The sequence below is a fragment of the Platichthys flesus genome, chromosome 19, assembly GCF_949316205.1.
Source record: "Platichthys flesus chromosome 19, fPlaFle2.1, whole genome shotgun sequence".
Classification (NCBI taxonomy): Eukaryota; Metazoa; Chordata; class Actinopteri; order Pleuronectiformes; family Pleuronectidae; genus Platichthys; species Platichthys flesus.
In genome coordinates, this window is record NC_084963.1 from 7,675,157 (window position 1) to 7,688,009 (window position 12,853).

Here is a 12,853-nt window from a genome sequence, read left to right on the forward strand (position 1 = left end):
ATCTGAATCTACACCGAACCTAAAGTTAAAACATGTTGTCACCTTTGAATTGAATGATTTACGTTGTGGGAACTTGCTTCTTGTCCCCATCAGGAAAACAAGTTCCCACAATGTGACTACAGATTAAGGTCCCAACAACATTTGTAATACATGGACCCGACCCACACACACGGATGATTATGACTAGAAAAGTAAATGTTATGAGTGAAACTGATATCGCACACTGTCTTAATAACTAAAGAAAACAATAGCAAAGGTTTGTTTGATGTTTTTGTATTTAACACTTAAAGCAACATTTTTAGTTATTTGTGTAATTTGCCCATGAAGCTTCTTAGTTGTTTAACAACACAGAGAAAATTGTTGGAAGTGAAAAACAAGCATTTAGTGGCTTATTGTACTGGGATTCAGAAGAAACCATTTACTTTACTTTTTATAATCCCACCAGCCTTTGGTTAAGTGAGAACATGAACTACTTTCAAAAGCCACAACATAGAATCTGTTACATGTATAAACATGTAACAAGGCTGCAATATTTTTAATAAGAAACAACATGTGTACATGTAGACTGATTATCTCCTCGCAGCAGCTGTGGCATGAAAGTAAAGGGAGGGAAATAACTGTGCAACACATTCTCTTTATTTCTTTTCTCTCGCTTGCTCACGCACTCTCACACACGCACACAATCAAGCTAACACACTGCAGTTGGGTAAAAACCACAGGCATGGCGCATCACTGCAATGGAGACCACATGTCTGAGGCTTGAGAACAGAGTTCCAAAAGTACAATGACCCTCTACCACACACGCACACATGCACACAATTTTAACCCATCTTAAAAAAGAGAGGGACATGGACAGGAAATGTCCGTTTATGAGGATGGTTCATATTGTCAGTTTACAGCTGTGAGAAACATCTGCTTTCTATTGGTTTTGAGACAACAATACTTTACTTCTACTTTCCTAATAAACCTCATAAAAGCTGTAATTTAGGAAACAAGAAGTCTGACAACAGCTAAAGAAAATCCAGAGTGTATAAAGTCCTGGAGTGGAGTCAGTGATCTGAATGAAACTCAAAAGAACATTTGTTTCTGTGTTCTTTTCTCTGTTACAGAGAGTTACAGCCCTGCCAGGAAAAATATGTCTGCTGAAGACTGAGTGGAAGTCGTAATGAAAGCACATACTGCATCTTTCAGGTTGATGGGACATTTGAGTTCACACAGCAGTTGGACGGTCTGGATGTTCCCACTGGCAGCTGAAGGCAAAACAAAACAACAGTCAGACAATGACAGAAAACACAGATCGCAGCTTGATCTTGTTGAATTTCGCATGAGGCTTTTATCTCCTCTGTCTCACCTGGCTGATTTCTAACTGGGCTGAGTTCACGTGTAATCACTTAGCTCCAGACACAGCGGATGATTTACTCCAAGTAAAATCGGAGCTTAAACTTAATCCCACCACATATTTCCCCACGTTCTTCTCTAAGCAGTCAATATTCAATGGAAGCTCTTCTGTTGTAATTAACTGGCAGTGACAAACGTACCAGCGTGATGCAGCGCCGTCTTTCCTGAGCTGTCCACAGCATCGGTTGGACTTTTACTCTGAAGAGAAAAGAAAAGGAATGTATTGGAAAAGCAAATCAATATCACACATGAGTGAATGTTTATCGAAGGAAAGTCGTGTCATGTAATATTCCCTTGATTGACTTTCAAAACCTTCCAGACAATAAACCTTGAGTTTGTCCGAATCAATCTGACAACTCAAAATGTCAGAATGGAGTTTATCCTCTGAGGTACTGAAACCAGCCATTTAAAGGGATATTAGACAATACTGTGAATTCACTGCACATGTTTGCAAACTATGTACAACTGCATACGCCTACAAAATAAGAGCATTCCATTTTGTCAATGAGTAACGACCAGATAATAGTTTGCAACTACTAAAATCCAGGCAACGAACTGGCACAACTTTACCTCAACTCCTGTGTTTTTAAGACCCTCAATGAACAAAAAAGGTTTAGGGGGGGGGGTGAAGGTGTTTAGGAATATTTAAAAGTTGTGTTTGAGCAGGTAGGTGTCGGTGAGATGCTGCAGTCTGATGGATTCAAAGCTGAGTGTGTGCGTGTGTTTAAAGTGTTGAGGGCCAAATTTGACTTAATAAGGACATTTTGGTCAGTCCTCACTAACTTTAAGGGCTGTTTTAAGAGTTAGCAGTTTTAGAATTTGGGTTGGAATACGTTTATTATTAGGATGGGTAAGAATAAGCTGTTTAGTTCTGATAGCTATGGTTAGAATAAGGCGCTTGGGAATGAGTTATGCCAATGAGTGTCCTCTCAGAAAGAGAAGAGCGTGTGTCATCGTAACAGAATATCGACACTATTCCGACCAAAGGTTCCACAAAGTTCATGCCACTGCTTTCACACACTCCCTTCTTCTCTACACCGAGTGAAGCTTCCAAGAGGAAATCGTCCTGCTGCATTTGTCGGCCATTTAATCATTCTTTGTTTCATATCTCTATTTCTCTAGACAAGAAACACTACACAATAATTACACAGAATCAAACACTGTTGGCTTTTGAAAGCCTCCTTCACTTTGTCTATCTTACCTGAATGAGCTTTTTACAGCACTCGGTGTGATTGTGTTTGGCAGCCAGGTGTAATGGATTCAAACCTGAACATAAAACAAAAAAGATTTAAATTAAGAAAAAACTAAAAAAGGCAATTTATCCCTTAGAAATTATCTAAGGGATAAATGTCCCTAGAAAATAATCCTACATTTGACCTCAAATGGTACCAGACTTGAATCAGGACCTAAAACCCAATAACCAGTAGAAGACATTCTAAACAGTTCACACTTGTTTAGCAGCAGTTCAGATCCGTACCTGCAGCATCAGTGAGTGACAGATCAGCTCCGTGAGACAGGATGACAGAGAGACACTCCGTCTGACCTCGAGCAGCTGCTGCATGAAGACTTTACATCAGCACAAAGCAAGAAGAAACAGATTAGTGATGAAGTACATAAACACAGATGTTTGTTAATCTCAATTATTGTTTCTTACTAGTTTTACATCAGTAATCATGTAGCGGTGAGCAGCTCCCCTGAACAAACAAATTTACCAGTTTTCAGAATCTAAACTTTCCTTTTGGTCAATGTGACTTTCAGGAGTTTATGAATTAAAGCGCTGGCTTGTGTGCAGGAATGTCACAAGTCAATATCAACCCTTTATGCAAAAAGCCCCCCCCCCTCTGAATGGTGTGTCTCTTTGTGTGCATGTGTGCAGCAGTAGGCAATCAATACAACCCCTTTCCAGCTCAGCGAGCAGAATTAGAAAAACACTACACATTCCCCAGCCTTCCCTTGGTGTGCTCAGGATGCACACACACACACACACACACACATACACATGCAAGGCTATGCCCACATGCCTTTCAATCAGGTTTTATCACCATAGAGATACTGTAGTCTCCTCCTTTGTGCGTCCTGAAAGGATCGGAGCATTGCGAACCCGAACCACCGCATTCATCTTGATTTACAAAAGCTGCAAATATGCATCTGTGTGTGTGTTTCTGTCTTCTGGCAGAAACACAAGCACACACACACACACACAAAAAGGTCAAGGATGCAAACTGCTGGTGGGATAAAAAAAAGGCTGTTTTTCAGCATGTGAATTTCTGCACATTCGCTGCGCTCGGGGTACTTGTTCCTGTGTGTTGATGTTCCTGTCTCTGCGTGAGCTGCTCAACACATTCAGGTCAGCGGGTATTGTGTTTCAGAAAAAGAAAGAGGTCAAATATTAACACTGAGCCTCTGTGTTATCAACAATCTCAACCCGGTGAGGCAACGAGCTGCACCGCCTCTGCCCCAAATGAACTGGCTCTCAAAAACACTGAATGTCCTAGGGGCTGAATGAACGGTTGCAAAACGTCCACCTTTCTGGAAATAAGAAAACCGGCTGTATTTTTAGATCAGCCATTCATTTTTAAACACTGTGCTGCAGCGCCTGAGAGTGATTTCTAAAGCTTAGGACTTGAGAATCTGAGCCTGCAGTGGAGGCACATGTAATGCTTCAGTTTAAAAGAAAAACACAAAAATCTCCAAGGCCGGATGATTATTTTGATTCAGTTACACCAAAGCCCCAGATTGTGCCTGAATAGCTCCAATTTTGGCAGTGGCTCCGGTGGTACAGCGGGTTGTCCACTAACCAGAAGGCCAGCTGTTCGATCCCAGTATCCCCCATCCTGTGTTCCAAAATGTCCTTGGGCAACATACCAGAACACCAAATTGCCCACAAGGCGGCTGTACCGGCAGTGTATGGGTGATGTTTAATAGAGAACGTGCTGCACATATAAAGATCTCATCCAAGTTATTTCTCTTTTGGATTAAAGCAGCTCATTTTAAATCACAATTAATCAAAATATGGTGCTGCTCTCTATTGTCTCGCGTCTCTGACAATTCTAACGCTCCTGGTCATTCTTTGTTTCTACTGTACTTGTACATGAGAAACTGAATTCACTGCTATGCACTACACGCAGTAAGTAAAATTACTAGATTGATAATATTTACCGAAGCCAGTTTTCATTTATTTACTGAAGAAATAATCAAAATGCTTACGCTGATCTGCCCTCATTGTCCAGCTTCACAGCGCTGGCACCTTTCTTGGCGAGAAGTGACGCGACCTTCTCCGCCTCGCCGTGCTCCACCGCAGCAAGCAGGCGCTCGTCATTCTTGTTCCACTCATTGACCTAGAGAGGATGAAGGTGGGAAATGGAGGAAACAAGAGAAATGAGGTGAGACAAAATGCTGATATCAAAATCATTGGGAAAACACTTTTACACATTAGGACATTACGTTTACAATCACTGGGATGATCAAGATGTACACATGTTTTTTTAATTCTAGGAAAGTATCTTGCATCAATGTTTTACCTTCTCTTTAATAACAGTGTGCAGCACATTCCTCACAATGAAGGGCTGTTGTCCGACATTAACAGAAACATTAGCAAATCCTACTCTGCAGCCAAAATGGCTGAGATGCCCCAAATCTGAGTAATGTTTCTCAGAGGGGGGGAATGTTTTCCTGGCTCTGCAACAGCCCACACAAAACATTTGTGTCCATATGCGAACTAACACACACACACACACACACACACACACAGACACTTAATCAAGATCGAGTGTGGATGTACACGTTGACACACACACACACACAAACCAAAAGGCCCCACATTTGTATCCCTGACAGGGTACTCAGTTAGTCAGTAATTGGAAAGCTTCGCACATGATCTCATACAGAGACCATCTTACAACATGGCACAAGATGCAGCGCAGCGAGCAAACAGCACTTTTGACTACATCTACAATAATAACCATATAAGACGAGTAAGGACTCGGACAACATCAAACTAAAATCCAGAATATGGAACCAGGGAAGAAGAAGCACATCCATAAACAACAATGTGGTTATTTGAACCAGAGCTTATACAAAGGCTGGATAACAATGTATTTCTGTGCTAAATATTACGGCTAGGCAGTGTAACTTTTTGTAACAGAGAAATGAGCTCTCGAACAATAATCAGTGAGATAAGTGACAGTTTGAGAGATCTAATTCACGTGTCCATTCACGATTTTGTTTGGTCCATGTCCCAAACCTTAACATGGAGGAGACAGGATTTATGACCTATATGGCAGCCAGCCACAAGGGGGCGGTTGAGATGCTTTGGCTTCTCTTTTGCAGAGCTGTCTGTGAGGTTGTAACTGGCGGCATGAGGTGTATGTTTTATTTTGTACAAAGTGAGTTAAGTTCAAACGATCATAGATTATATGGAGACACCTTGAGTCACTGAGTTGTGAATAAGTTTACAGTTCTGTTGTGATTCAGGATGGTTTGGTCGACTGGTTGTTTCCCTATGAGAGGTACAGACTGAAAAAAGCCTGCACACTGATCTGAGGACTGAACCCACGGACCCCAGACAGGTCAGCAGTGCCAGCTCTCCGTGCAGCCACCTGTGCATGTTAGGATGCACTGCAGTATTAAATTTGACCTGATAGCCTCCTGACCAACACACATGATAACACGCTGAGCTCTCACACTCTATAAATACTAGAAGTGAACTGTACACTATTTCAGGAGAGCAATGAGCCAGCACAGCTATACATAGTTTTAAGAGCCTCTGTGAAGACACTCACTGCAATAGATTTTGCAAAGCTGGTGGAAAATCTCTGCTGTCGCTGTAACGTCAAGGGTGATTATGTCAGAACCGTAGAGTCATTAATGTGGAGGGAATGAAACTCAAGGAATTGTTGCTATTTTTCGAATTAAAGTTGATGATGACAGAGTGAAGGAATTATGTATTCTCGCAAGGATGTCTGGAAAATTAAGTCTTGCCCAGTTGTAAACACTCCATACACACACACTCTATATCAGAGACTGATAGTGATCCAGGCTTCAAAGACTTAAAGCTAGAGGTGAGATAATATTCAGGAGGTGGTGTAAGATGAGAAAGTTCCCTGACAGACTGGAAATAACAGACGGGATATATAAGGACACACAGCTGAGACCTGAACCGTGAAAACGAAGAATCTATGTTGGGCTATGATGGACATATACCTCCAAGAGTATTCCAAAATATCAAAGTTCACTAAGAACATCCAGACTGCACGATTCCTTTATTCCTGTATACACTTTTATAAACCTACATCGACGAAACAAAAAAAACTGACTCAGAAATACATAAATATCCTACATTTGTTTGCAAACTGCAGTGCTTCTGTATTAATAGTGTGTCTCTGAATACTGCGTGTTAACAAAGGTGTGTAGATGTATTTACACAGTTTTTGTCAATGGGGAATGCACATATTGGCAGAACGCTGAAGACAGACTCTTCATTAGCTTGATTCTTCAATAGCTTGTTTTTTCAGATGCTTGGAAGGGAATTGTTGGACATCAGAAAGGTTCATTACATGTTTTTTCAATGAAACTAAGTTTAACGTTTCTTAAAGGAGGTCACTGAGGGGTTAGGGCATGAGTGGAAGTGGAACACATTCAACACTGAGATTAGTGTCCAATGAAACATGACACAGTGGAAGATAGCGAGTCTATAAAGGACACATCTCAAACAGCGCAGTGTTTTCTCAGAGGTGGACTCTGGATTTGCTTCCCAGTGTGATGGTATAAAAAGTCTCATGATTTTCATACAGACAGTCATGTGTTATTTAATCAGCGTGAAGAGCACTGAGGCAATCAACCCCTAAAAATAGGTGAACTTTAGAGATGGTGAAGGAACTGAAAAGAGAAAGAAGAACCTGCGTCTGTTGCCTCTAAGCAAACCATCAAAGAGAATGTAGAGCAACTATAATAGTGGACTGTTTACATTATACAACATTTAATTGAAACAGATGCTGCTTGTTTATCTTGTTATGAGAACATCAGGAAGGGTGGAACTTATCGCTGTAATTGAGCGCCTGCTTCTCTGTATGACAGTTTGAAAAACAGGAGCAGTCGGATCCAGCAGATGGTGAAGTGACACGTAATATGACCTCAGTCAGGCTTCTACAGTTATTATTTATCATTTATGACCAACTTGTCTATTGTAAACCTGAATAATTCAGTAACCGGAACGGATCTCAAAAAGAAAAAAGGATTAAGTTGTCTCTTAATGTGAAGATCATAGACTGTAAATTAAGATGAACAGAGCATCACCTCTAGCTACACAGAAATTAAGCAGAAATACCCAAGATAGAAGCACTGACATCTTGTGCATTTGGAACCAGAGTGTGCACAACAGCCAGCAGGGGATGGAGCTGCGGTAGTAAGGTTCATGCACTCAACCGATCCTGAGTCAGTGATATCTTAAATGACAAAACTGTAATTGAGTAAAACATTGTTTGATGTGTGCTTTGATTTTTAGTTGCTAACATGGAGGAGGTGAAATGTATGACCTATATTGCAGCCAGCCACCAGGTGGCGATCAGGATGCTTTGGAGCAGTCATGTTGTCCATCTTAATAAAGTCTGTGGTGAGGAACTGTGATTGAATTTTCACTTCCTCATTCCACAATCTAAAATAAAATAATGTGTAAAAAGTTTTTCTCCACTTAGACATGATGCAGAACATCAGTAAGTTTTCCACAGAGTAGAATAAAATATACAGATCTTCAATTTGCTGCCCTGTTTAGATGATGAGTAATGTCAGTTCCTGTTTACCACTCGAGCAGCGAATAGTATTAAACTGTGATCATGAGTTGTTCTGTTGAAAAAGTGTGTCACAAGTGTCAGACTGAAAATACTGCGAGTCATCACACTCATTCAGCTACAAGGGGCATATGTTGGGAAAATGTCTTGCAGAGAAAAAAAAAATACAGGTTTTTAAATGCACCATGCTAAAGGTTTATCTTCAAAATGTACCAACCTAAGATTTAGAGAACAGTCCAGGAGAGATGGGGCAGAGTTGCTTTCAAAGTCGGTGAACCACACAAACACATCTGACCAAACGAGAAGCCACGTTGCAAGAGATAGTTTGAGTGTGGTTTCAAAGTAGAGAGCTATAAAGAAGGTATGGGCTAAAGCAGCATTTTAAAACTGGAACTCCTTATTTAATTTCCTGGTTCAGAAATTGTCATTGTCATCTAGAAAACTACCAGACAACTGACAACTGAAACTACAGGAAGATTTGGGTCAAAGAGAAGAGGAGAAAGCCCAGTGTCCCGTGTCTCCTTATTACTGCCTTGTTGGCAAAAGTTTCATTCCAGAGATACACAACTCTCCAAAAGCTTTTACCTCATCTGAACCTCTGCTATGTCTACAGAGCAGAGGCAACACTCCCTTTCTCTATCAGTCTGAAATATGCACCGCTGCTGTTTATTACCATGTATTATTACACTAATGGGATGGTACGACAGAGAAACCAGTCTCGCAACATCTGCACAGCTGTTTCGTAGAAGTCAACGTGTCTGCAGAGTTCATGAGGACACGTGTAAAGTAGGATTTCCTCTTTGAGCACAAAGCATCACAATGGTCACTCTCAAAGATGAAATAAGAGACAATACTTGAATAATTAGGAAATCTAAAAACATCCATAATGTGACAAGGCAAACAGGTCGGGTTTTTAAAACACTATTAACGTGCAAGAAAAATCTAAAAACCAACACGTATACAGTTGAAATTGTCTCGTGACGAGAAAAACTGGAATGGACTTCTAACTTCTACCAACAGATAAACCCCTTACGAGCACCAACAGAAAGAATAACAGTGGGACCCTCGTGATGTACTGCATAGCATGATCTCGCCTAATGGTCTCTGTGATTTTAATAGGCTGAAGAAGAAAAAAACTAACGGGCCTTCACCACCGGGCAGCATGACACCGATAGAATTAGACTGCATAGTAATGGACAGGTTTAAGTGGAGCGGAATGCACTGCTCCAGTTTCGGCCCCACACACAAACACACATATACACACAGAGGAGGTTTATGAAATGATGGTGATGGCAGCCATTGTGCAAAGTCAGCATGGGCCTTGGGTCAAACTGAAAAAGTGTCAGTGGGTTCATGTTTCTTCAACAAACACAACTGTCAATTGGAGTAAAGTGGGAATTGTGAAAGGTATTGTTTAACTTTTTCCAATTTTAAGACATTTCAGCAGCCAAACGAATGAATCAGACAAAAGACTAAGTGCAGATTGATTATGACAATAATATAATAATGAATAATTAACAAAATAATAATTATTTGCAGTCCTACTCCTCGTCCACCTGATACTGTACAAACACAGTATGTGGGAAACTACAAGGGAGCTCAGAGTCTGCATACCTCCGCCAAGGCTAAAGGCATTTCTCACCATGTTCAAGAAAATGTAAAAAACATTCCTGGATCCGTCTTCTGAATCAAACGCGATCCAAACATTGATGAGTATTTCCTTGGCCCAGCTCTCCCCCCCACACACACATCCTTCCACCAAGTTTCTCTAAAAATCTGTTCAGCGGCTTTCTTGTAATCCTGGTAACAGACAGACAAACAGCAATGAAAACATAACCTCAGAGGTTACAAGCACACGACACATGAACTCTGAATGACTTTGGACAATATCAGCTTGTACTGAAAACTTTAGGCTTAGCCCACATTATTCTGTACCAGCTACAAGTCATAGGGTCACTAATCCTGAGATTATTAACCAATAAAGTCCTATGTCTTTGTGAAATGGATCTCACTTCCTGCCCTGCTTTCGTTTCTGTTTCCTCTTCTGTCCGGCTGCCTCTCCTCCAAGTTCTAGACAGAACCTGGAGGTGTTTGTGATAAGAGAGTTTACAATGGGATCAGGGTGTGGACTGTAATGTTTGTTCCCTCTGTCTTAAGCCTGACACTTACAATGACACATAAATGGTTCACTGATAACACTAAGTGTTTCCTGTTTGTGCAGGTTTGAGACTGGCTGCAAGGACAAGGAAGAGAGAGCAAGGAGCAATAAGACAAGCTGAGAGACAAAGAAACATTGGCGTGGTATATATGAGACCTTTTACTACCCATTATATCCTGTGCATTGGTTTAAGGTTATATTTTAACCTCTGTCTTTCCTTCGGCCACCTCCTCTCCTCCCAGGTGCTAAACTTGTCTTTATTTGTGAAGTATTGAAAACAAATTTGGAAATCACAGCTTCAAACGTGGAGTCGTTCCTTCCATCTCAGGCTAAATTGCAGAGAAAACAGATGTGCATCAAGTGTGTTAATCTAACGGTCACTGCATAAACATTTCTGCTCACACGGTTTTTTCTGTTTTCCTCTGAACTCTCTCAGTTCTCCGCAGGAAAAACAAACCAAGATCGGGAAACAGTCATTCCTGTATTAGGCTCTGTTTGTTTGTAGAGCTCGGTCACTCGTAGCAGACAGGGTTTAAGAGAAAAAAAACATTTGTTTAAGAAAACCTTATGTTTTCTCCCCCAAAATAAAGACAACAAAATAACATCATTGTTGATCTATAGATAAAAAAGGTGTTTGTCCTGGTAATCATCAGGATTGACTGTATACGCCAATGAAAACACTTATATTCTACATATAAAGTAGTCAAACTTAGTTAAGCTCGAACTCATTAAGCAAATAAACCAAGAGATCAAATCTGTGCATATATGTGAACTCAGGTGAAACAAAAAAACACATCACACACGTGAAGTAAATCCTTCAACAGGAAGTCTGAAGATTAGAAAAATGATCATGCATATCCATGGTGAATTTCATGGAAATCTGAGAATGACTTTTCCAGATGACTTGTTGTGGAATAAAGTCTTATTTCAAGGAAAACTTGATCTGGCTGCAGCACCAACATGACTTGTACTCATAATCTGGGAGTGAAAGATATCCGTCACAATTTTCATGATGGTCTCTCCAGTATTTGTCAGGAAATCTCACTCTGGACTGAAGCGTCTGACGGACAAGAGTGAGCAATGTGGTCCGGCTGCTCGCAGGGCAAGAAAAACAAAAAACAGCCAAGAAAGAACAGGGGGAAATAGATGTGAGGAAACATTAAAGCTAAAGATAACTCAGAGAGGGACTAACACAGGCTCCAACAAGCAGAGGAAAGGAAGTCAGGCTGTCGAGTATAGGAAAGGACAAAAAACTGGATTATTCAAATGAAAATACAGGTTTTCACACACTAAAGTAGATTTGTTTTTTGTGTCGTCCGTGTTGTTACATGCAGAGATTAGAGATAAAGCTGAATACATGCATACAGAAAAGTAGGTTAGATGGGGGGTAAAACACACAAACAACACAGATTGAACTCCAGAGGGAAATAACACTTTCATGCACACAGTGCATGAATATTCTTTGTTTGAGAGACATGGGGGGGCACCACAGACAGGAAGGAGGGGAGAGGTTGGAACGCTGAACATTGTACAGGACAAGAAAGAAGGAAAAGAAATGGTGAAGGAAAGGGAGTCTGACACATCTACAATATCAGAGCCTTTTGATCAGCAGTGGCTGTTAACTTCAAACCCCTTATCTGCAACAAAGCAGATGCTCAGTTGTCCTCAAACAATACATCCTTTCTCTGGGGCCACAGCTGAAACTGCTTACTGTCCTCCGGAGCACAAACACAGATCATACACACACACACACACACACACACACACACACACACACACACACACACACACACACGTTATACACGTACACACACACCCCAATGGTTTACTAGACTCTGAAACCCAGAATAAGAGAGTCAGTAGACACGACTGCTAAACAAAAGCCAGATGGTTGCTCTCATAATGAAACATGCTGTTATGTGTTTCACCAAACTGGACCACACGTTTATATAATGCAACATATTTACAACATTTCTCTTATTTGGCAACTTGGTTTGAGAATAACAGCATTTTTTACAATTTGCACTGTTGACTTTGATGCCGAAATTTCCCCTTGGGGATAAAAAAAGAATCCTATCTATCAAATAATTAGGAAACTTTGGTACAGTAAATATATAATCAATGTGCATGCATTAGTTTGTGGATACCTGACCCGAGCCCATTGGGACTGAGTCGGCCTGGATTAGGACAAAGGTTTTGAAATTATATTCTGGCTCAGTCGTCTGCTTGATTCTTTACAACGCATGTGCCTGAAATCTGGGAGTTTAAAGAATACACAACTGATAGATGACTGTAAAACAATAAATGTGAACATTTAAAGTTAAGGGTGTTATTTCAGTCATTTTTCCAATTGTGATTTGATATTTTTCTTCAAATTTGATAACTTTGCCCTAAAACTCTTCACACAGCAGTGGAACTCCATTGTATTTAACAGTTAACATAAGACATGGGGAGCCTTTCCACTTAAATTTCACAAAGAGGAAAAAGAAAAACACTAAACTGTCATCACGTC

General features: G+C 40.6%; 1 protein-coding gene across 2 annotated transcripts in view; it reads right to left on the reverse strand.

Moving 5' to 3' along the window:
• Window positions 1-12,853, reverse strand: part of rai14 (retinoic acid induced 14) — a 33,146-nt gene that overhangs the window by 10,057 nt on the left and 10,236 nt on the right. For both annotated transcript variants that reach the window (XM_062412948.1, XM_062412947.1), the window contains exons 3-7: window positions 4,606-4,736; window positions 2,876-2,964; window positions 2,600-2,664; window positions 1,539-1,596; window positions 1,180-1,250 (exon numbers count right to left, since the gene is read on the reverse strand). In XM_062412948.1, the coding sequence (XP_062268932.1) occupies window positions 1,180-1,250; window positions 1,539-1,596; window positions 2,600-2,664; window positions 2,876-2,964; window positions 4,606-4,736 (414 nt within the window). The remainder of the gene's footprint in view (window positions 1-1,179; window positions 1,251-1,538; window positions 1,597-2,599; window positions 2,665-2,875; window positions 2,965-4,605; window positions 4,737-12,853) is intronic.